Source organism: Lepisosteus oculatus, chromosome 8 (genome assembly GCF_040954835.1).
Source record: "Lepisosteus oculatus isolate fLepOcu1 chromosome 8, fLepOcu1.hap2, whole genome shotgun sequence".
Lineage (NCBI taxonomy): Eukaryota > Metazoa > Chordata > Actinopteri > Semionotiformes > Lepisosteidae > Lepisosteus > Lepisosteus oculatus.
In genome coordinates, this window is record NC_090703.1 from 42,618,537 (window position 1) to 42,644,964 (window position 26,428).

The 26,428-nt window shown below is 34.1% G+C and overlaps 1 protein-coding gene across 2 annotated transcripts in view; it reads left to right on the forward strand.

Moving 5' to 3' along the window:
- Positions 1–1,014: 1,014 nt before the first annotated feature.
- gab3 (GRB2 associated binding protein 3) overlaps positions 1,015–26,428 on the forward strand; it is a 45,173-nt gene continuing 19,759 nt past the window's right edge. Inside the window, exons 1-2 of one of the 2 annotated variants that reach the window (XM_006632811.3) lie at positions 1,015–1,476; positions 18,660–18,963. In XM_006632811.3, the coding sequence (XP_006632874.1) occupies positions 1,405–1,476; positions 18,660–18,963 (376 nt within the window). In that variant the 5' untranslated portion in view covers positions 1,015–1,404. Of the gene's footprint in view, positions 1,477–14,827; positions 15,010–18,659; positions 18,964–26,428 lie in introns of those variants that run through there. The other variant, XM_015351279.2, reaches the window with a different exon arrangement.

Genomic DNA, 26,428 nt, shown 5'->3' on the forward strand with positions numbered 1-26,428 from the left:
TTATACAGTACATTGTACAGTTCCAGCATTGCAGCAAAAGCATATTCTGTACATATGAAATGGTTTGTCAGCACAGTAAATCACCACAGAAGTCTCAAGAGTGTTATCATGGTCACCTGCAGTGTTATTCTTTCAAAAGCCTAGTGGAAGAAATGAGGAGACTGGCTTATACTGTACATAGGCATTTGTTTTACATTTTATCAAAGTCAGTTTGCACTTGAAAGTTCATGCCCCTTTTTTAACTTAATTGTGAACATAATAAACTGTTATTCTATAAATGAATACAGATTGTATCTTCTTCTGTCTGAGAAACTGCAGGTGGGAGTATTTCTGGATTAAATAAACTGAATTTCTAAATTGTTAAGCAATGCAAAAATGTTCTTAAATTTGCCTTATTTTATGTTCATTTTTAATTTAGAAAGACTGAGTTTATAATGCATGAACATATAATGTATGATCTGTAACTAATGATGAATATATAATTATATACACAATATATTGTAGCAAATCATGGTAAAACTCGTACATTTGTGTACATTTGTACATTTGTGGTGAAAAACATACTGAAGAATTATTGTGTACATATATCAAACATGGTATCACTTTCTTAAAACAACTTTTTACAATGTAGAGTAAAATTCATTTTTTTAATTTAACACAGATGAAGGTGGTGCCTTTGTGACTTGGTGGCAGAGAAGTACATGCTGTTATTTGTATGAGTATTATTATTAATAATATTATTAGTGTCCTTGTTAGAATAAAATGTGATGTAATTTAAAAAAAATAAGTTCTGTATAGGTCATCTACACGAAAGGATTATGAGTCATTGCCTTGCTCAACACTGGTGTACCAGTTCTTTTTTAAATGTTCTTATTATTAATCTCAAGTCACTGCCTTCCTGAACCACAAACTTTTCGGTTGTTTTACATTGACCTTTACAGGCACTGTAACAAAGCCCATCTCAGACTGAACTGGTTCCTGCCAGAAGGATTATCCCATTACTGGTAAAATGTGTTCCTAACTGCAGCTTTCCAGTCTCTAGCTCTTGTAGTGTGAACCAGAAAGATCACATTGTAGTCACACAGTTCTGGTGAATGCTTTTTTTTGGGTCAGATGGCACGCAAAACTGCCTCCCCAACCTTTTCAGATTGCTGCTTATTCACATTCTTATTTCTGTGTTTATAAAACATCTCAGCATCATGTGCATGTGGTGCAAGTGCATTGTGTTTTAATTAGTGGGAGGGGGAGCTCTTTTTTCTGTCAGTGATCAATGACTTCCTTATTTGGCACACTCAGTGCTAGAACACAGAAATTGACTGGTGCTAGTCAGTTTCACGGCAGTAGCATTTTAAACAATATAGCACTTACACTGGATTCTCTGTGCTCGAGCAATTATTCATCAACATGAGTGCAGGGGATGTGGTCTTCACAGGCTGGCTCATCAAATCACCTCCTGAAAAGAAATTGAAGAGATATGTGAGTACTAAAATGAAAGAAAGAAATACGTAACGTGTTATTGTGATGCATTCTTCTCAGGCTGTCGTAGTAGTAGTTGTAGTTCCTGCACCAAATGTGTGCATGGCTCTCAGCCATGAACACAGTAGTTCTGCTATGCTTTTAGAAAATAGAATCACTTTTCTTTTCCAGAGAAAGAAACAGTAGCTTGCAGCTGCATGTTACATTTGACAGCTCTTAGATTTATTGGATTTTGCATGGTAAATTGTGCACTGTATGGCTCTTGTTAATTCTGACAGCATGAGACACTGAAAACATAATATCAAGTGCATTTTTAGTGCTGTGATATTTTTGCTAATTGATAAGGGAATATTCATCTTTTAAACAGATAAAAATGCTTGAAATTGTAGTTGAGGAAAATGTAGAGGCTTGCAACTTGAACTGTAGTGTTTCTAAATATCATTGGCATCCTTAGTATAAAGTAAGTAAATATTTTTGTTCCTCATGTACAGAAAACAGAGTCTCTCATACTACACTTCTTTTACAATAAGGTTAAGGTTTGTTTTATACAAACCTTTTTTTATTTTTATTTTGTAAATAACAATTAATTCATTAAGTTGGTAGGATCTTATTATTATATTATGCTCTTTGTACAGTACTTTCATTATATGGTGTTTTTGAAGACACATACTGAATAGAAGCTGATGACATAATGTTCTTTGAAAAGTCTTATGTGAAACTAACAGTTTCTGTTGTGTAGTATAGGATAGCAGGGGCCCCTTAGCCTGAACTAGATGTCTAACTGCCTGACTGTTATTCTGTGAAATTTGGGTGTGTGTTGCAAAACATGGGAAGCTCTAACACAGCTGAGCTTTTAGAAATGACCCGTCAGACAGAAGTGATCAGGCAAAAGCTTTTGCTTTGCAAAGTAAGACACAGAGAACAGCAGTTTAAAGGGGACATGATTATTACAGTATGCTCTTCTGTGGTGCTGATACACCAGGAAATTCCATCTACGCCTTTTCGATTATTTTGGGCAAACAGGGACAAGAGTTCAAATCTCATTGTCACATGAATAAGAAAGTTGAGGACAACAGGAAGAATAGTGTTTTCCTTTCAGGCGGTTGACAAAAAAAAACTTGTTTCAAACTCAACAGAGACAGAGGCCCACTCTCTTCAGAAAGTACTGTTATAATACTGTTGGACGTGAAATTATGTAATATGTGGAAAGAAAAAGAAATGGGGGATATGGGAAAAATATACAAAACAAAGTAAAGTATACAAAACAAATATACATTATATATAAACAGAAATGAAAGAGTCATGTGAGTATAATGTATAAATCGTTAAGACAGAATTCAAGGTTTTCATTTATTCTAATTATGATGGGCACATCAGACACATCATTCTGAAATGTTTTGTGTGTAGGTGACTATCATTTTGAGTAAAACAGGTTCAATAAAAAAATAAAACACAGAGACACCAGTATACGGTCTGGAGGAGTTTTCCCACTCTTATGATTACCTAGTCCTAGAAAGTAGCAGTCCTCTTTTTTGCTGTTTAAGATGGTATTATGTTTTGTCCTGTTCTTTGCTTCCTATTGTTCAACATTATTTTCTTCATCTTATTTCAAAGGAATATTTGATTTTTAGTGTAACTGGCTAGTTTTCATTTTCAATTAAAAATAATAGAGCTTTTTGTTTCAACTTCACTCACTTGACTCTTCTGTGAAAAGAATATGGAATGGGAGAGTGAGTGCTACCATAGACTGTTGCTTTTTGTTGATATCATGTAGAGTCTGTGTTGAATATAATGAAACAACAAAGTCTGTTCTAAACTCTGTTCTTTACTTTTGTCTTGTCCTCTGCATGCTGATGTTAGAGAACACTGAACCAAGGGAAATTTGTAATGTTACATGTGTTGAAAGAATCAAAATACAATAACAATGTGATCACTCATTCACTGTCCATTAGAGTTAGCAAGTCTACATGTATTTTTTTCTACGTGTTTTGTCTTAAAGATTTAGGCATTTCTTTATAATATGTCTGCAGTTATAAGGGCATATACATACAGTATTAAACTTCCTTTAAGATTTTCCTTAAAGTTGTTTTTAAGGATATGAACTTTGAACCTTTCGGACATGTCTTTATACTAGAAAATGTTTAAAAACAAGACAAAACTGGATGTGATCTAGTGTTTGAAAAGTCATTCTTAGTACATTAATCTGATATTTGAAGTGCCTTTTTATTTCAAACTTTTTTTCATTGAGTCATCTGTTTATCAGCTGACACTGTGACCAACACATACCTCAAACTGTAGCAAATTGCTGGTAATTTAAATTGCAAATGAATCTAAAAAATTAGTCTACAATTACCATGACTTTATGTTTTTTTAATCTGTGAGAGCTTTAGATTTTTTAAATTGAATGAACATTTTTCTGTAAAGTGTTTTTTTAAACTCAGCACTTTCAATTTTTACCATTTTTTCCTCAATCAGATAGGTAATCCATTAGATATACAATATGACATTTTTTTGCCTACAAAAACAGGTCTGAAGGGTCAAACATATTAACTAAGTCCATTGTATCTTCCATGTATTAGACCTTTTATTTCAGTTCATAATAACTCAACCCCAGCTGGTGAATATCATTAACAGGAATTGCAACACCCAATTTGATGTTTGTGGCTAACATATGTCCCAATCTAATGTACTCTAAATACAGTAATTTGACATACAACACTTACTATACTGTATACTATACGTTTATTCCAAGTTTATTGTGGACTCAGCTTCAAAGTTCTAATTTTATGGGGATTGTACAAATCATGTAAATGTAGGAGGTGAACAACCTTGCAATTTGTAAGCTTTTGCAAACCTTGTTTCTGCTATTATCTAATATGTTTAAGCACAATGGTCTCCTCCTTTTTTGTGGTCAGGGAAGAGTTCCATGATATTCTAATCTCTGTTTGCATGCTATCCCTTTGAATATGCAAACTCCATTTTCCTTTTTATGGGTTAAGACAGTATATGTTCTAAGAGGTTTTAATAGAGTCAACAAGTCAGCAATGGATTTATTTTGTCCTGCAGTTTTTAATTTGTTTAATTCAAAGCAGTTCTAATCTTCACAGAAGAAGAAATATAACTTTCTGCCAATTTCATTACTGTACAATACGCAATACAGTACTTTTGTTTATCTTTAGGTCTTTTATTTTCAGTGGTATTTCCTATTTTCTGTTTCTCTATTATTTTTGCTTGCCTTCCTGCTGCCTTGGATAAATGCCAGCCTCTTTTGTTTTTCTCTCCTCCCCCATGACTAGTGTAAATAAGGTGCCAAATGCTTCTTTAGAGTTAGCCAGAAACTCAGCTAATTGAGGCACAGCCAGTGTATGCTGGAGCCTTGTTCCTTTGCTAAAGACGACTCTTCGTTTTTCTCTGTGTTTCTTCCTGTACAGTATATCTCAAGCGATTAAAGAGAATGGCAACCCTGAGAACCATTAAAATGGACAGATTGTGTTCATTTCACTGGGGGTTTATGTAGATGCTTATGTAGATTGTATCTTGCAATAACCCTCTCGCTACTACTTCTTGCTGCAAGAGGATTATTTGGTTTTGCAAATTTCTTCTAAATTCCACTTGTTTAATTCCTGCTGTATTTTTTCAGATACAACTGAGACAAACATGAAACAAAAATATAATTTGTTACCACTGTTTTTTTTTCTTGCTTATAGTGATTGAAGTAGAAGCTTTTTATTATTTTCCAAGATCAAATTTGTCAGAATGATTTCTCAAGGATTCCTCTGTCTTTCTCTGAAATAGATTTTCAAAGATGTTTTTGTTTTGAAGGCCAGGGTTTGGAGATAATCCTTTGGCAGTTTTTTTCTGTTGTCATTAAAACTTAGCTGCCTGCGTTATCTGTTGTTTACTAGTAATACACATTCAAAGAACAAGCAAGGTACTGGATGAACAATGTTGACATTTAAAGGAACATGCTAACAGCCATTACTCAGATGATTACAGACACTGCCAATAAGCATGCAAATCATTCTCTGAACATGGGTATTTAAATATTATCAGGAGTAACAGTTTTATATGTTGGTAGAAGACAATGCTGTTGTGTAAAAAAGACCAGTACAGTAAATGAACTGTATCATTAAAGGGATTTTAAACATTGTTTCTCACTTACTGTATATAGACATTATAAAATATTGTATCAATGTTGACAGCAAATTGTTAAAAGCCTAACTTTGAACAGTACAAATATTCATTTTATAAATGTTGAGTAAATATTGATCTTTTTTAATTCATGTCATTTATTTTCTTTGTTTATTTTGTATGGGAAAAAGGGATAATACAGTTATCCATTACCTGTATAATAAAAAAATACCTCTATTACTAAAGAGTAATAGTGTAAATAGTACAATTCACAGGGATAAAATCCTGAAAAATAGTATTTTGTTAAATAGTGTCAAGGTAATGCAATGAAGGTTCATTTGCTATCCTTCTATAAGTTAGGGAAACTGATGTAGACCTAGAAAAAAAAACTTTGAAGCCAAATTTCAGACTTCTTTCCTTTTTTGTGGGTGGATTCTAAGGCAGAGTGCAAGCTGCAGGCTTCCTGAGGACATCTAAGATATCTATAAAGATGATTCATTGCACGGTTTGCCTTTCTCTTCACAGTTTAGCTTGTGGATCATGTCACTTACATTCCCTTTTTTCATACCAAAACACTGCCAAACGTTTGGAAAAACATTTTAAATTGCAAAATTGACCAGAATCACCAACTCAAGTTGGTTTGCTACTTAAATGCAGGATTCCTTTTGGTTCAGACTTCATTCTCTATGAATGATTCATATTTAATTGCAGTGAAGAACATTTTTTGTCTCACAAAGAATTCAGTCACCAGCTACTACCCTGTACATCATCTAAGATTATTCTCTGTCATAAATTAAAATGCATTTTCTATTAAATCAGTGTATGATGCTTCAGTATTCAAAAGGAGTACAACATTATAAAATAAGAAATCATGTCAGAATTCTGCATTGATATTGTTTATGCTGTGATTTATTTTAATCCTTATTAAATCAGTTTAATATTTTAAGTGCTTATATAAACATCTATTCAACAAATGTCTTCTTAACTTAGATAATGTCTTAACTTTGATAGAGTGTGTAGGCAGTACACCAGAGTTCTCAGATTCACAGTGAAAGGGTCAAAGAATATCAGATACAATCTGATAACTAACACAGAGAAACGGTATAAGGAAAGAATCCAGAAATCGAAATCAATTATTTTTTGTGTGTAAATGTTATCTGCTTTTCCATTCCTTATTCTAAATTAAGTGTTGAATTGCAGACACTATTTAATGATTTATGGTTTCTTAACTTGCCGTCTACTGAGTGTGCACTAAGTGTATTCTTTCTTTACTAAGAACATAAGATTATAAGAAAGGTTACAAACAAAAAGAGGCTAATTGACCCATCTAGTCTGTTTGCTAGCCTGTTTGATTGAAGGATCTCGTCCACCATTTCTTGACAGAAGTTAGGGTTTCAGGTTCAACAACATGGATGGGTAACTTGTTCCATACTTCACAGTCCTTTGTGTAAAGAAGGTCCTTCAGTTCTTAGTTGTACAGTATATGCAGCTGAAAGAAGACAAATGCAGTAACTTTGAAGAATTTTATGATTGCCGAATAAATTGCAAAACACATCTCTTAAAATCAGTGTTAAACTTTGCACGTACTGTAGGTGTAATTAAAGGAAATAAACACCTTTCCTGCAAGAGTCAGCGTCTTAGTTATTTAAACAGAATAATGAATTTAAAGAACACTATCATAATATTGTATCTAGAAATGTACTCAAGCTTATCTATATTTTTAACCTCTTTAACTTTGGTACAAGTTTATAGTGCATATAAAGTTAGTTGGACTGCTCAAATAAATGTATTGTGAGAATTGTGTTCCATGGAACAATGAATTTTGTTTCACTGCCTACAAAAATAGGACAATGGGGAATCACACACCCATGGTCAATGACAGAACACAACAGAGGATGCTACATCAGTTCAGCATGACTATCATTTGTGTTTAACATGGCTTATATTTGCGGAAGCATGTGGTACACACCCGCATGAAAATGTTCAAAGCTCTGTAGGGTAAAATAAGGTTGTATCAATCTGAAATAGTCCCATAACTATTTATGGAATAGCCAGATCATGGTAGTCAGGCTTTAGGGTATTTTGAGGTTAATGATGTAATCAACAAGCACGTGTGCCATAAGAACATTGTGATTTTGTAAATGTACAATGTGTGGGTATAAATACAGTACATCATCCCACATTTAGATGGTCTGAATTCTCCCACGGTCATATTTTTATGCAGTCCGAATTTGATAGTTCCAAGGTGTGTAATAATCATGATAACCATTTATAAAACTGTGGTTTGTAGAGGTGATGTAACCTGTTTAGTAGCCACAGTAGTAACTTACTTTTAATAGGTAATTGATAGATTTACAACTGTAAGCAGCAAGACAGATGGTATATAAAAATGCCATAAAACAATTTCCAGGCCCTCTCTTCTTCTTACATGGAAAAGGAACTGACATTTTCAAATGCACTACAGATTTTCTTCCCTTGGCTTACAGTTGCAGATTCTATAAAATGAGAATCAGTCAATTGAAAACGATTTCTCTATGCCTGTGTCACTTAGTTTAAAACTTTATTATGTCTATTGAAAAGTCAAAAAGATTTGCTTTGACTTATTAACTGTGCAAGGCTTACTACCATGTTGGCCATATTTGCATGAATAAAGGTGTGGATATTTTAAAATATAGTAGCTCCACTACTAAACCTTGAACTGTTATTTGAAATAAATAAAAAGTCTAAGTGTAAAACAAAAAAATGTACCAGTAACTGTATATTAAACTGTAATCAAAGACTGTTGTTTATGTCTCCCAAAAGACTGTTTTCAATTTGTCACTCCACAATAATGCAATGTTCCCTATACTGTATGTTGCTGGAATAGCAGTTAAGGAATGTTAAGAACTGTTATGAGAGGCACTATACTCTGTACATTAAATTCAGTCAGATTTACCTAAGGTACATATTTCATAATAACATTAGTTAGAAGCTGTTCTTTCTAAAATGTAGTCGCATTTCTAAGAGTGTAATGAAAGTATGAAAGTATTTCATTTCTGGCTACAGATTTACTGTACGTATTTCAAACTGTCCAAAGACATAGGGTTATCACCTGTTTGCAGTGACAGGATTTCAGTTCTGTGTGCCATCCCATGTTAGCATTCACCATAGCTGCTTTGTTTTGAATGTGAATAACAAAAATAACAAATACAACTTTTTGCATTCAAAGAACCAGCAGTCACACTGCACCTTAACTGCATGTCAGTCTATTCTACTTAAATATAGTTGGTTGGTTGTGGTTACAATCCCTCATCGCTCTTTCTCAACTCTACAACTTTCAATACTGGATATAAACATGACTGTATGCACTGTCATGGATCCTTCGATTGATTTCTGCTTATATGTAGAGGTTAGTGGTCATACTGTACGCCTGCATTCATTTAATGATATTTTTTTTTCCACCAAGGATGGATCTAAAATATGGGTGTGTCCTAAACTGATGCATACTGTATATTACAAAAAATAATTACTACTCTCATGGCCAACATAATATGGTTATATTTTCAGAGAAGCTGGATACCCACCGAATTTGCCGTACAACAATATTTTGCTCGTTTGAGTTTTTGTACAGTTATCTATATAGAGTCCTGTTACTGATAGAAAATAAAGATGGATTGTTATGCTGTTACTAAAACTCTTTACTCTTTAAGGTTGTACTTTGACTAGGCACAACAGTTTATTCCCTGTGTGTATTTGTCATGCAAAATACAATTAAGGCATATCCATTTGTTATACTTATTAGCATTCCTCATGGCCCCAACTTTGTAACAGTTAAAGGGATGTGTTATTTTGTGCTGTGGGTTGTAATTTCCAGTAAATCATAGGGAACTCCTAAAAACAGTTCAACTCAGAACTGTTTGTTCCTTAGTTGCTGTGGCTTAGATATTGACCACCTGTCCTGAAAAAAGGAAGCTATGCAGTTCAGAACATGCCAGTCTGAAAACTGTTTCTGCTGAAAAAGTAAATTACAAAAAAAATAAAAAACATCCTCCCCATAGAGAACGGTTATTCTTTCTTTTGATATACAACATGCGTGCCATCAGACAAGCCTTGTTTCTAGTTTTCAAGGCCTCCTCCTAGTACAGTTAAAAATAACAAAAGTTATCGCTGTCAGGCATTTCCTTTTGGTGACTATTTTCTACAACAAGTGATCTGTAAAACTACAATATACAGTATTCCTGTGAAAACACATTTGTTTCACAGGAAACAAAACAGTTTTGGAAAGGATATTAAATGCCAAAATCGAATGCAAAATACTGTTAGATAACTGCTTTTATGTAAAAAAACATTTATAGGACAATGTCATCTATATTTTGCTTTATTGGTGCGCTGATATAATGTCAATGATTAAAGACAGAAATTAAAATATTTCTTTCTTCATTCTCTCATATGCAGTTCAGCAGTGCTGTTCCTTTTAAATGGATTTTCCAAAGTTTCCCACTACATGCTTAGAATTGTATTAAAAATGGTCCAACAGTTTTTTTTGTTATGAGAATGTATCATCTTGAAAGAACTTAAAGTGGTTATCTAAAGGATTTAATAACATCGCTGGCTAGATTTCACTGCATATTGTCAGAGGTTCCAAGACAATCTGTAACAACAGAGGTTTCATATTTTCTCATTTTCAATTTTTAATACCCTTCACTCTCCCACTCCCACACATACTGTACACATTTGCTTTTCACTTTGCTAAAGACATTAAACATCCGTATAAGGTTGTATCAAAGGTTCTTAAAGCAAAAATAGAAAATAAGATTTCTATTCCTTTATCTAAAAACAGAAAGCTACAATTTGTGCCAGAGCTTTTAACCCTTAAAAGCAAAACTACATATTTTTCCTTCAAACAATAATGCTTCAACTGTGTTTCTGTTTTAGGCAGTACAGGTTCAAATCATCTGTACTGCATCTGAAGCAATGACCAAATAGCTTAATGGGAAGTCATTGTGGTCTACAAGTAACATTTATCTCTTAGCAGTACATACTGTAGATGAGAAAGCTATTTGAACATAAATGTTAAATATATTATAGAAAAAACATACAAAACATTCTGCTTATATGCAAGCATGTTTTGCAATATATCTTTAATGTGAAGTGATCAACTTTCCATGAGTTTTGTAGGTTGGATTGCTTAGCATCACAAGAGGTTTGCATTTTTAAAACACTGTATGTTAGGATTGATCAAAATCTAAAGGTTTCTGTAAAGTATTATTGATCTGTATACTTCTTATTGTCCTAGGTTTATTGTAATATATAATATGTACAGAATTCAGGTATTCTGGGTGACATCATTGTACCTTGTAACTTGTAAGAGGGATTGCTCAGATTCTATACTTGGACATTGACTAAATATACAATACATCCCAGCTCTCAGTCTTGGGACCCAGAAACTAAACTGTTTTGCTATTCTTTTTCTAGGAGCTCAAAAATGATTTTAAGAAAAAAATACTTTTATGTGTCAGTAGTGCAGAATTAATAATGAATTTACAGTACATTTGAGATAATGTGATCATTATAATTTCAGGATAATACAATTTCTTTTAAGTATGCCACAGTTTTGACGTTTATTAACACAGTATGTGTGAAGCAATAAACTTCCATTTTCTATATATACTGTATTACTTGTTGCACAGTACGCGACACTATTTATAGTCTTATTGACATGTGATGTGATATTTTATCTTAAATTTGACTTGTAGCAATCTCAGGGCTATATTTGTGCTCCAACACATACTCTGGTAACTATATTGGAATCCTTAAAATATTTTTATTTTCATGTCCTGAATTATAAATGTTCTGATTATCTAGGAAGAATCTACTGTTGCTGTACATTTAAAGAAAACTCAGATCTGTCAAATGTCTGGATTCTTCAAGCTAGTACTTTGTTTTTGTTCTCTTTATTCGTCATTTCATTTTATTAGTACCTGTTTGGAAGGTATAAGTTACATTCAAACCATAAATACACCTATAATAATCCACAAGAGACTACCAGAAACTACGGAGATGGACAATTATTTTTACCAATAAAAAATTACAATATATAGTAGCTGTTATCATGAAAAGCAGTATTTATATCCATCCAGTTACCCCCATAATATTTTAAAAGCCCGTAGCAGGGGGCTTTTAAAATACTACATTAGTCCATCAGACAGATGGACATTAATGGTAAATGATTCATTTCTTCAGTGTCATAATCAGACCTCAACATCTGTGAAAAGGTCAGCTTGCACAGGTGGTAGACCTAAAAACCCACCCATAGGGAGAAGCCTCAGAAAACAAAGAACACCAAATTCATCAGAACACAGGAACATAGAGCTACTTTGGTTGGCCTTTAATTCACACTTCTGAAACTGAATTAAAATTGCTTCCCTTTATTAATGAAATGACGTACAAACCATAAGCACAGGTGTTAATTAAAATAAAATAAGTAATGGAATTTTATTTACTGTAATTTGATTCATGGTTGACAAACCCAGAGATTTAACTTTGGATCGAAGGATCCTCTCTAATTTTGGGAAAACTACTTTTCTGAACAACAGGAAAAGAAAGTGCCCTTTAACTTGCATATTTATATTTCTTTTACATTTCTGCATTTTGTTGAAAAGAACGACACACAGATTAATGCTTCTTAAAGAGGCTTACAATATATCACAGTTGGCCACCACATTTGAATTTAAAAAGACAAAAATCAAGTGCAGCTAACTTTGTTGTTGTGTTATTTTCAGTCAAATGATGCCTTCTGAACGGATCAATGTTATGAGAGTGCTAGAAACTCTAGATATGACAGTTTACATGCAGATTTTTCCAAATTTAAAATCCATTATTGTCTTTCAGTATTTCAGAATAGCAGCTACAGATAAGTCGAGCACTTCAGTTTATATTTTCTCAATATTGCATCCCCTCCACCCACCTACAAATATAATATATTCATGAAACAGTGAATGGGTTATTTTATTAACTTGCCACCTCTCCAGATGTAATTGATATTTATTTGGAAATAGTACTCTAGGTGGCAACATGTTTTGTTAAGACATATGGTACATTGTGATAGGGTCTTTAGTATTGATGTTGTCAACACAAAAGAGGAAGGGTTGTGGGTTTTTTTCAGTTAATAAGGAGTTCATGTAATTTTGCTGCATGTTGCAAAACTATTTAAAGTGCATGAGTGCTGACAAGGCCAAGTAGCAATAATGTGATAGGAACAATTTTTCACATTTATGGTAAGATAAAAGAGTTGTAGTGGATGCAGATAATTTTTATAAAGTCTTTGTTGTCACAGTTTAAATACCCTGTCCCTATTCCTAGAATAATTTATGTAAAATATCCCACTCAGGAAGAGTGCCATTTCTAGGCTGCTATGCATTTGGTAGGGCAGAAGCAAAAGACAGTCACGTTATTTTCTCATGATCATATTGGCAGTTGTTGACAACTTCTTTCTAAACACTAAACCTATGATATTCATGCTGGAACTCTTTGGTTATTTTATTATTGCTACAATAGCCACATTCAATATTGCTAAAATAGTTCAATAGTTACTTTTGTAATAGATATTTACCTACACACATACTATTGTCCAGGCACCAGAAAAATGCACATTCTGTATCACAATTAGGAGTAAAAAATATTTATTTTAATAGTAAAAACAGAAGTAAAAAATAGTTACTAGTTGACTTTGACTGGGACAGAATTATTGAAGTGCCACAAGAGTAGGATCAGCATTAGCAGACAGGATGGTCTTGACTTTCTGCAAAACAGTTACTTCTGAGACATCCAGTGAGAGATGAATTGCTTCTCCAATTAATGACAACTCTCCTATCAAGAACTGAGGGGCTTACAGCATATCAAATGACAAATGGCTCCAGGGAGGCATATTGGAGGAGTAAGTCCATATGTCTCATTCTTTCCTGAGCAGATGCAGGAGTTACTACCAGAGAGACATTTTTTAAAAAAGAACAGTGATAACAATTTGGAGGTGTATAATAAAAAGAAGAATCAATAAAATGTCCACATTTTTTCTGATAAGATCTCAACACACAAATAATCAAAATATCTTCTGCATTTTTAATTTGGTTCTCCATCCCTAACATTCAAATGATTCATAAATCATTTGCTAAAATAGTTTATTGGCATTCATGTATTTACAACACCTGTAAGTAAGTTAGCAACCAACACAGCACACATCAGAATAAAACAACCAGGAAAATACAAACGCTAAATACAGTATGTATTCTAAAAAAATGGAGTTCAGTGAACTCTCACCTCATGTAAATTAACATGAGGATTGCGTTAAGGCTATGTTTCTTTAAAATACAGCCATAGTGTATGAAAACTAAAGTAAATGAATACCCATTGATGATACATAGAACAGTATTGCCTGTTAGTCATCTTGCTATTTGCTGTCTGCAAAAATAAGTAAAAAAGTGGTATGGTGATTTGGTTGATGTAATGGTGATATGGTTGATGTAAAATATAGTTTACCTCACTTCCTGTTTATTTTTATGCTTTAAAAAGTCTTTGATGTTCCTGTCATCAAGTGTACTCAGAAAGTTGATTTTTAGGTACTAAATATTAAAACAGCTGCCTTTAGCACGTTCACAGACACTAGTTAACAATTGTATGTTTTGTAAATGTCTGTTCTGTTAATGCTTTTGTATGTTAGCTTGTTATATTTTAAAAAACAAACATTCCAGTGAACTGATAACATTTCTAGGTTGGAAGACCAGTCAGTAATAAATGTCACATTTTTTAATTTAATGTAAACAGATAAGCTGCATTGACTGAAACCTTAACCTGAAATAAATTAATGTCAGTAGAGTGAGAAAATGTAACCAAAATTTACAGATATTTACCGATACAAAAAGCTAAAGCACAATCGTAAGATGCAGAGTGACAAGACTTTGAAGGTTATGCAATATTTCCTTTTTAAAGTGAACCAGATGGCTAGGATAAAAATAAGGGAATAATTTCAAAAAATAAATATTTCTTTACATTCTATATACACAATTCCTTTTCTCCCATTTTTATGTTCTCTTTTTAGTTCAATCTCTCCAACCTGATTCCTTTACCACTTCCCTCATTTCCAACATTTTTGCCTTTTATCATTTCAGGTGTGCTATGGAGCTGCCAGTTAAAGCTGGCTTCATATCCAATTTTGCTTCCTATCTTGCTCTGGATTTCTTTGCTCTCACTGAAACCTGAAATCTTCCTAGACAAGTGTGCCAACCCAGGAGCCTTCTTCTCTGCCTACACTACATCTCAGTGGACAGGGTGATGTCACTGGACTGCTGAATTCTCCCTCCTGGCTTCCCTCTCGCCTGTCCTGTCTTTCTCTCTCTTTTACCACACTGTCAGTTCCACACTCTCAAAGTAAATTAAACTTCTTGTCTTCTTATCGTTGTGGCACAGTGGTACAGTAATTTTCAGTAGTAGCTACCTCACAGACCTGGGGCCCTGGATTTAATTTTTGGGGTGCTATCAGGAGGAGTTTATATAGTACAGTATGTTCTCACCATGTCCATGTGGATTTCTGTCAGGTGCTCTGGTTTCCTCTCAAAAGTATACTGGTAGGTTAATTGACTTCAGGGAAAATTGCCTCTGGTGTGAGTGTGTGCATGTTTGTATCTGTGTGTGCCCTGCGATGGACTGGCTTTCCATCTAGGATAGAACCAGGCTTGCGCCCATTGCTTGCTGGGACAGGCTGTGGCTCCCCTGCAACCATGTATTGGATAATTCTCTACCACCACCCTGGTCCTCTTATATATTCTTTAGGTGAATTAGAGTTTCTCTCTCCTTCAGTCCCCTCTCCCTCTATAGTGTTCATACCAGGTGGCTTGAACATTCACATTTACAACAGTAATTCCTCAGCGTAGTTATTTCCTCTTCTGCATCTGTTCAGCTTGTCCCTTTCTGCACAATAGTGACTGTTATCTGAATCTTAACCTCTATAGGTACTGTTTCCCCATCCCTCCATCACATCCCCCATCACCACCACCATCACCACAATACTCTGTTATCCCTCTTGACTATTCAGATCATTGTTTCATTTCCTCTCTTTCCCATCTTTTCCTTTTCCACTGGCTTCCTTTGAAATCATGCATTGCAACTTCCACTATATCTCTCTTTATCTTTGCTTCTTTTGTAGTGTCCCATTTTCCACCTATTTCCCGAACATAATGCAGGCAATTCTACCTTCTCTCTCATCTCTGCTCTTACCACTCACTCTCATCTCTCTGTCCACACACCTTGCCCACTCCTCGCCTTTCTGCCCACAACAGGCTTCCCTGTTCGTAGCTGGTTCTCCTCTTACATAACCGATAGAACATGTGTTAAGTCTCTGCTCCTTTCACTAACCCTACTGGTGTCCAACACGTTTCTGTACTAGGTCCCTTACCGTTCTCTCTCTACACCTTCACTTTGGCTCTTCTCTTCTCTTTTCATGATTTCATAATTTTATTATAATTATTTTATTGTTTTGTTATTTTATCTCTTCTTGCTAATATTCATGTCTCCTTCTATAGTACAACTCTGCCATCTCCTCCTTGATGTGCTCCCATCTTCTGAAGATTTTATTTCTCAGACTGCTAATTTCAATTACTGTGAACATGGAATATATACAAATATAGTACCGTATTTGCATTGCTTTCTCACATCATCTATATAATGTTTTAATTCTTACCCTTTTCAGGCTGTTTGAGAGGCACTTGCATTGCCAATTTTTTTAAATTATTGTCCTTGCACAAGTATTCAGAAACCAATGCGATCATGGGGAGAACATACAAACACTCAGATTGAACCCAGAGCCCCAGCACTGCATGACAGCATGACTGTGCCACTGTGCAGCCCTAAATTAAATCATTACTATTAAATAATTATATATTACTTTATGCATATATTTTGCATTATGCAGAAAATGAGGGTGAAAAACAGCAAAAAAAAACAAAGCAAAACAACATTAAAACATGGATAGTAACTTTACTTGACTGTTTTTCAGAAGACAAATTGCTCACATAAAAACCTAGCTGGTTTCAGACATGGCTTCTGTTGTGTAGAATTAACTTCCCCCTTTCAACGCTTCTGGGAAATGCGATGAAGTTCCCCACAACAAGCCTACCAAAAATAAAAAGAGGTGGTTCTGTTTGAATTTGAGGTACAAGCAATTTACTTAGCTAGTCTGGTGGCGGTGCTTGTCGCAAGCAAAATCTTGTTGGCATATCAACCAGCAATAGCAGAACTGGATCCAGAGTAATTCAATATAGAGAATTTGTTAAAGTCTCAGAGACATCTTGACTGTTTCATAACAAGGTTTTTGAACATTTGTGATGAGGATATCGTTACTGTTAGATTGTACATAAACCTCTACCACCACTACCACTGCCATCTTTCCCTTAGAAGGAGGAATTCAAGGCAATAATTATTAAAAGATTCACTAACTCAAGCTTAAAAGTTTGAAAAGTTAAAAACTGATGTAGCCCTTTCTCCACAGTCCACATGCTACTAGGTTGTTATTTTTATTATTATCATGAATCACTAACAGAAAAGAGTGAGTTGATAAAATATTACTTATATTTTTTCATTTTTTTACAAGTATATTCAGTAACAAACATTTTAAGTTGGAAATTGGGTGTAACTGCCCACGTTTCTTAGGCTGGCATTTAAGTTATGACCAAAAAATAGAAAATCACAGAAAATGCTATTTATTGATGTATGGGGAGATGCAAGAAAAATAATTTCAATAGTACTGTAAGTATGGTTCAGTGAAGAAACTCGTTTCTGCAACTATTCTGAAACAAGTTACCAACATCTTTTAGCACTGTTATACATTTTTACTATTACAAAACAAAACAGTTGTCCCAGAAAAAAAAAGCTGCTACTGTATGTTGTGCTTACATTTTTATAAATATATGTTATGTTGATATATGCAGTATCTATATGAGAAAAATATACAATTCTCTCCTAAAATTAATACAAATATGGGGTATTTATCATCTCTAAGAAAACATCTCTGGAAAATCATATTGAGATACAAAGAATGATTGCACAGAAATTATTCACAGCAGTGTATGCCAGCTATGAAAGCCTGTATGTAGTTGTTTCAGGATTAACATTGCATTTCTGAATTGGCAGTTGCATTTCTGCTTCACTCTCATTTGCAAAAAGAATTTTGTGATTAGAGACAGAAATATTGAGCACATTTTACACCCTGCATGAAACCCTGCAATATTTGGAAATATCAATATGATGTTTGTTTTTAGAATGTGCCTTATGGAAGTCCTAATGAACTGTATGTGTTCTATGAAGCTGATCTAATTAAAATTACAATAATATTAGTTACTGCAATATGCTGCTTAGGCTAACTATCTACGATATGATAATATATTATTGTCCAATTTCTTAGAGGTTTGTTTTGCATCCAAGCAGCTGTGTTTCACACACACAGAGACTTACACAAATGTATAAACAGTACAAATACACATTAAAAATAAATATAACAGTACATAAAAGACATCAAACCATGCAGTACATAGTAATTACACATCCTTCTTACAGAAATCCACACAATCATTCTAAGCCCACACAATTACAAATTACCGCTTCATTTTGCACAAAACCACTTGCTTATAACCAATACTCCTTTATTGATTAAGTAGTTTGATTGAATGTGGGATAATGGAATTCCCCATTTTGCTAAGTCTGCATTGAGTGACTGTAAAACATCTGTTTGAAGGCATCAGTTGATATTCTTCATGCAGAGCGTATGAGGGATCAGAGGAGATACTAACAGCAACTCTTAAAGTAACAAGTTCGAAATCATTGCTCAAGCGGCTGTCTTACTAACTTAGAACGCATCTTCATCTTCAGAATCCAATAAGGGGTGAGATAGTTTTGGTATTTCTACAGACAGATCATGGAATAATTTGTCCATCTCAAGGTGCTGATCAGAATAAATCAGACAGAAAGTGACCTGAGGATTTAAAAGTCCTCTCCTGACTCCCTTTATGTTTCTGTATGTTTATTAGGCTTGGAGAAAAAGATGGTTTGTGCTGCGCAGGGGCCGAATGAGTGGCAACCCAGATGTTCTGGAATACTACAGGACCAAGACCTCCAAGAAGCCCATCCGAGTGATAAATCTGAATGAATGTGAGGTGCAGATCCACTCTGAAGTGAGGGTGGTCAAGAGGGAGTTTCAGAACCACCATGTATTTGTGGTGAAAACCTCCTTTCGAGTATTTTACCTGGTGGCTAAGACTGAGGAGGAGATGAACAACTGGGTGCACAATATCAGTCAGATATGTCACTTTGGACCCCTGGATGAAAGAGCAGGTAAGGAAATAGACTCCAATATTCAATGGAAGCTAATCAAGGGCAAGTTTTCAACTCAGATCAATAACCTTTGCCTAAAATTGATCATCTGTGTGTGCATTACCTTCAAAGCTAATGGGGTTTGCAAACTTCATTTATTTTGAAGAAAAAGGAAATTTACATGTTTGAAAACTTATAAAAACTTACTAAACTTTGTGTTTAAAAGGTTGTTTCTTATCCACAATAATGACTGTATTCTATGTGATATTGTCTTTCAAAATTAGTCCTTTAAGTAAGTTTTCTTTACCTTTTCAATCTAGTAAGTTTAGCATTCTTCAATATTTATTCACAACAAGGTTAAGGTTTGCAAGGTAGCACATAGGAAAATACAAAGCAAGCTGAATCTGAAGGTATTCTGCTGAGCATAGGCAAGGCAAACTTCAGTGCTCAGCAAACAATTTAAAGATATGGAGTCATAGTTAATGTTTCTTACACATTTGTTACTTTAATTAGAATGTGGTTAAGTTGTTTGAGTTGTATCACTTGTTGTAAACTTGTATTAACTCAACTGAAGAATAACTAAGCTGCCATTACAGCAAACAATGCATACAGTATATAAAATTAAATACTTTGCAAAAGCAATCTGACCCTTATGCAGTTTTCACATTGTGCTGCTTTAAAGCTTAAAGTCATGACTCTTAAACAATTAATTAAACAATTAATATTTTTTACATACAAAGCCTTCTCCACACATTCAAAGCAAAATAAAACAAGAGGAAAGAACTAAATGATTAAATACTGTAGATAATATGAAAGAAAAATTAAAAAGTCTTCATTGCATAGCTATTCAAAACCTGAGCCAAGTCTAAATTAATGTATTGTAGGTGCACAAAGTTAACTTCATGATTCACACAATTAGTTGAATGGTCTCTATGTGCAATAGTAATGTAATCACCAGATTTCTGATTAAATGCATCTATCTCTGTAAGGTCCTTCAGATTCAACCATGAAGACTGAGGAGTTTTCAAAACAATGCAAAGATAGAGTTCATGAAGGTACAGATCAGGAGAAGAGTATAAAAAGATTTCAAAGACTTCATCTCTCTTTGAGCACAGTGAGGTCAATCATTAAGAATTTGAAACCACCCAGGCACTACCTAGAGTAGATCAGGCTATCTCTCCAAACAGGCAGCTGGGCATGGAGAAAAGTGATAAATGATGCCACTGTGAAGCCAATGGTAAAAAAAAAGTCTACAGGTCAACAATATCCTTGTCACTGTCTGGAATTTGGAGCTAAGTACCTACAGTACAGTAAGTGATACTGCAAATGTGTGGCAAAGGGCTTTGCAGCAGCAATACAACAATGGAGCTTTTTGGTCTACATGCAAACATTACATCTGGCACAAGCCTATCACAGTGCCTCAGTCAGTCAACACCATCCCTACTGTCAAGTACTACCCTACTGGTAGTGGTAGCATTATGTTATACTTATGTTTCGTTATCAGCAGGGACTTGGAAGCTTGTCAAGACTGATGGGAACATAGATGGAGCAAAGTAATAGCAAAGAACTATGGAAAACGGGCTTTAGACCTAAAACTGGGACAGAAATTCCCCTTTTAGTTGGATAACAAAGTCTTCAGAATAGGAAAGTGAATGTCTTTGAGAGACCCAGTCAGAATACTATTTTGAATCATAATTATAATTTGTTGACTTGAAAATAGTTGACAATAAGCAAACCCTGAGTAACTTGAGAGATCTTGATCACATCTGCCAAGAACAATGGGCAAACATTAACCCAGTTAACTAAGCAGAGTTGATATAGTAGAGTCTTACCAAAAACATTTCTGGCTGTAATAGCTGCCAATGGTGCCTCCTGCAAATCTGTGAATAGACATGAAAACTAATTTCCATAAGCAATTCCCAAGCAACCTCAGAGATCTTGAGCAAATCTGCCAATGAGAAAGGGCAACTTTGCAACAGGCCTACTCAAGAGACCTGTGCATAAAAACCTGTGTGTGGACATGTAATTGCTGCCAAGGGTGCTTCCATAAAACATTCAGTTAACAGGTCTGAATATTTCCACAATAAGCATTTTTTCTCTTTTTTTTTACAGAAACTTTCACAAAATTATTTTATCTTGATTATTTTTTAAATTTAATTAATTTATTTTTTATCACTGATATTTATCTTTCCTTTAGAAGTCTTCAGGTTGAGCGTTCACATTTAGAATAAACCATCAGTTTTTAAGAAATGTGTATGCAACATTTTGTAATTTCACAAAATGGGACACTATAGGAAGGGTCTGAATACTTTTGTAAGGCACTGTACTGTATATACATATATACTATAGTATTTATGTAGATTGCATACATTTGTATGTTTACACTAACTTTAAAATCGATATGACTATATTAATAATATACAGTAGCACAAAAACAAGTGCTGAAAAACTAAATGTTGCTTCATAGTTTTACATTAAACTGAGTTCAGGAAAACTAGTGCATATGCAATTGCTTTGCAATAGTTTACTAAAATCCTTATAGTGAAGTATTTTGGTTCATATCAGTTTGACCAGACAGAGGATAAAAATCCTGTTTGAATCTACATTACTCAGAAAAAATAACCAGTTATAAATAACCTGGGAGATTTTAATCTGTGGGGAATGTACCATAGCAGTTTCAAAAATGAAAAGGAAAACTGATTCAATTAATTAAAATACACGTAAGAGCCATGTGATTCTGAGACATGCAATGTACAAGGGGGTGAATTAGCTGCTTAATAAATACAATATAAGCAGAATTAATTTTAAGTGGTTTGATGCTGTATGCTGTCCTTTCCCACCAAACGTTTACGCAAGAAAAGAGAACATACTACATACTTTTACTGTAGCATTGTGGGTAAATGTAGGCTTAGTTCTCCTCTCCCCACCTCTTTCTCTTTTCCACTCTATCTAGTGCTTTAAACATCATCTGCTTAAATATAAAATATGTATAACTTTATTGTCCATCCAGAAGAGTACATGTTTGTCTTTGGCATTACCATACATAATTAAAAAAAAACAAATAACACTCAACATAAAATAAATACACATTAAAAACTAACTACAGTCATAGCCATTCAACAATACATATACTCACATTTTCCTATATACACAATACATACATTACTTTACTGTATATATGCATTATCCCAGCCACTTAATGATTGCAGTTATACACATGGAAACTATGCGATAACCCTTCCAAGGGTTACCTTACTTTACTACTAACATAGATAAAACATCTTTTGATATGGGTCTTTCCCATATATCGCAAAAATATTCTAATACACATTTAATGAGGAAAACACAGAAATGTATGGTGGCTCTATAAACTTTGTCTTTGCTCTAAATTGATATCACTACAAGATTCTGCAGATTATTTTGAATGCAGAGCTTTGACAAAACAAAGGCTGCTGTACTTTATTTTGGGGACAGTGAGGGTGGACCTCTATATTCTTAAAATTGCAACACATCTTCAGATATGCCCTGCCAGTGCTGCTGGTCTCAGAGTCAGGAAATAACAAAGCAAGAAAAATAAACATTTCTAAAAGACTTTTTTAAAGTGGTATAACATTTAAATATGATAAGCTGTTTATCTGCTTTTCTAGCACAGATGCTAGAACAGATTTGTTGGAATGAAAGTGGTATTTGCCTCTGGTAGTACACATCTACAGTAAATATAACAGTTTTTACTCTCACTTTGTATTTTGGTATTCCCCATCTGCACCGGTGTTCAACCTGCCTAGCCCTAAAGTACCAACTGTTTATAGTAAACAAATCATATCGCAGCATGCACATTTATTTTGTGGTTTACTCGCTGAGCACCATATCCTTGTTGCTAGACAACAAAATCAGACAGACGTTGCTCTTAAACATAGCCTCAAAGTTATGTTTACTCAGATTAACTCTGTAATTCTGTTAATCTGGTTGTATTTTTAATGTCAGACATTCATGTCATATTTACATTTTTTTTTACGTTGGTACCTTCTTTGGTCTTTTTGTTTTTTGTATCCATCTATCTTATGGAGAATTTATGTGGGAATTCCCCTGACTTTACTTTGAAGAGACATTTTCAAAGGGATTTCCCCTGCAAAAACATATATCCAGTCTCGAAGCTAACATTACAGACATTTTCCTTAAGGGTCTGTTATATATAAAAAATGAAAGCGTTAAAAATCCTGTCATTTTCATTTGATGTAAATGTTTCTTAGCAACGCATCTTTGTTTAAAAGGCATTCCCCACCGTTTCCTCTCTTTGATCTGTTGGGCACTGCATCATTAGTATTGGATTAGGTGCATGGAAGAAAAAAATAATAATTTATCAATGTACTCAACAAAATGTAAAAAAATGAATTACATTTTAAATACTGATCATGTAAAATGGCATATTTTACAGATAACATACAATAGTACATGTCTTTTTCTTCAGGCTTTGAAAAATACAATTACATTTGGACGAAAATACAGTATTTCACATCGATTTACACATAAAAGACAGCTTAGATAGATTTAGTGTAGCATCCGTATTGTCAGTTACAGATAGCATTTTTATCCAGTTTAAACTGCCATTATTATCAGGTTCTGTTCTGTCTTTTTCTATCATTATCCAATATCAAGTATTGGATGAAGGTCTCTCCAAGATTTGCCCACAAACATCTGACACTGGCTATCCTCATCCAGCCGGTTACTGAAAATTAATTGATTTCATTATTGCAACTAAATAGCCTTTGTTCACAATTCTTGTCTCGTGACAACCAGTTCAGTATTTTCTTTGTGTAGCGATGATCAATTTTCCTTGAGAGAGCATGTAATCAATCCTTTGCCACACTGACATTACAATAATTTCACATTCACTAGCTTTTACTTGAATTCCTTTGTTTCTTCCTGTCTCGTCTTGTCAAACACATTTTTCCATGTTTCTTTGTGGGTCATCGGGTCTAGCATTTTTTGTGTGACTGTTTCTTTTTATTTTTACTTTTTGCTCCTCCCTGATGTCCTTTGAAAATCTCCTAACAGTAGCCATCCAAAGATTAATCATACATATGAGCTGTAACTGATTCACACTTCAGCCCACAAGCTCATTTTCTAATGGCTCTTATGCAATTCTAAACCACCGTTATTTCTAAAAGGGTTGGGCTAGGGGCCCATTGTGTTGCATCATTTTGTTAAAAAGGTTGCAGTTTATGTAGAACAGAGAGTGTAGGAATTATCTTAAAGGCCAGTAAATAGAGAATTAGTTACAAAGTACAGTACATATAAAGCCAGGCATCAAAGTGTATTTAAGACTAAGAACAGGAGACACTGCTTTATACTGTACAAAGACTTATCATAGTAACAGGAATATGTCTTTTCTTTTTGAACAGTGGTGAATTGGAGATATTTTAAGGTATCGAGCTGATCTCCATATCTTTCTTGTCAATGGTTGGCTTTAGAATTTACAGTTGCAAAAATGATCAACACATTAGCAAATAAATGTATTTGTAAAAAATGTATGATTACTGTAAGGAATGCAGTTGTGTCTTTGCAAACAAGCAGTAATATTAGAATCTCTATTCTATTCTACTATAGTAACAGCAATTAGAAAGGTGTCCGGTCAAGATTCAATAATGCCAAACTCCATTTCCTAAAATGGATTTTCAGCAATGTGTGTATAATATATTTTTTTATGCTCATTTTCCTAGTTAGTGTATTGTTAAGATGCTTCAGGAATGCTGAAAACTATAAGGAACACAATGACATCTGCTTTTCCACTTTTCCTCTTCTATATACTTTTTTCCTCTATTACTAATCACTAATCAGTAGTTTTTAACTGTTTTTAAACATTTTTAAAACAGTTGGGAGAGCTTCGATAACCATTATCAAAGATGTTGTGTGTCATATATATATGTTGAAGTGAGAATTTGCAAGTGGTTTCCCCATCAAATGAACTGCCCTTCTGCAACGACTAAAACTGACAACAATAACTGCCGAGATAAAGTGGCTGTTTACTTCATTGCACTTTCAACTATGGTCGTTGTCTCAGACTGCTGTCTGGTTCATTTTACAATGATATGATTGATACTGACCAGATGGTGGAGATATGACACAAGACATAACATGACATTTATGTGTCATATTGATTCACAAACGTTACGTTTTCCTTAGAAGCTTTCAAATTGCTGATTGCATCCTTCATTTTTTCTTTGTATGAATGATTACATTGTTCATATAAGAGGTATTTCCCTACAGTTACTTTTTACAAAGTATTTAATATCACCTCAGTCTAAAAAAATATTAGGCTCGTATTAGTGTCACGCTTTACAGTTGTCTTACTCTCTGTGCTGACTTTATTCATGACAGTGTTTTTGTGGTGCATGTTTAAACAGCTACAGTGGTTTGACTTTTTTTTTTCAGTTGAACCACTACCTCTTATACACGCAGCTTACAGTGCACAGAAAAGCAAAATTAAAGAGAAATCTTGATAAATATATAGGTGCAATAAAGCATTTAATTTAGTTCAGTCTGCATTTAAGGGGAGGGGGGTTCTTTCTTGTATTCAACTAGTAAATTGCATCCTTCATCTTTACTATAATGAATATGAATGTAATATACTGCAATTCAAATATGTCCATAGTATATACTGTACCAGCAAAAGATAAAAGAGGCAGTTAGGAGTCCAATAAATTGTATTACCCTGTACAGTTGTTTAACATTGGATTCTGTGTATTACACCTCTTTCACTGTTGGTATACATTTAAAATGTTTTACAAAAATGTGTTTCCACAATCAAGCTTTAGAGTAGCTTTGCAAGCTAGGAGATCTAGCTTGTGATATCCATACAGACGAACTACAATCTCAGTATTTGTGGGAAAAATACTGATCAATATCAGATCCATTGGCCACATATGTCTGCAGATTTGGCTATTTTCATATTGCAATAATAGTCTGTGTATTTTTATTGTTATCATTATCAAATTATTGCTGTACAGTGCTAAAAGTGACATATTTAAAGCATTTTTATTTTCACTCTCTCATACTCCACCTGCTTCCCTATAATTTCTGTAAGGTTGTGACAGCTATTTTATTTGTAAACATATATATTGTATACTGTACTGTATATGCAGAATGTATGCTTGAAAGTAACTTTGAATATTAACTCCATTAACTGTATGAGAAAGCATTTTTCTTTGTTTCAAAATATTAAGCACTGCTATAGCTAAGAAGTGGGAGTAAAAGCAACTACAGTAGTCACGTGTACAATGTAGGAAGCCTTAAGTGAGATTCAAAATCCAATCAGCACTTCCCCCGTCACCTGCTCTGAAACATTTTATAGAACTGTCATATGATTTACACATTCTGAGTCACTCAGCTTAAAGTGCTTAACATAGCATTTAGCTAGATTGTACTATAAATACAGTATATTATCTGCAGTAATTGTGGCAATCTGCCCCAATTGTCTTGTCCAACA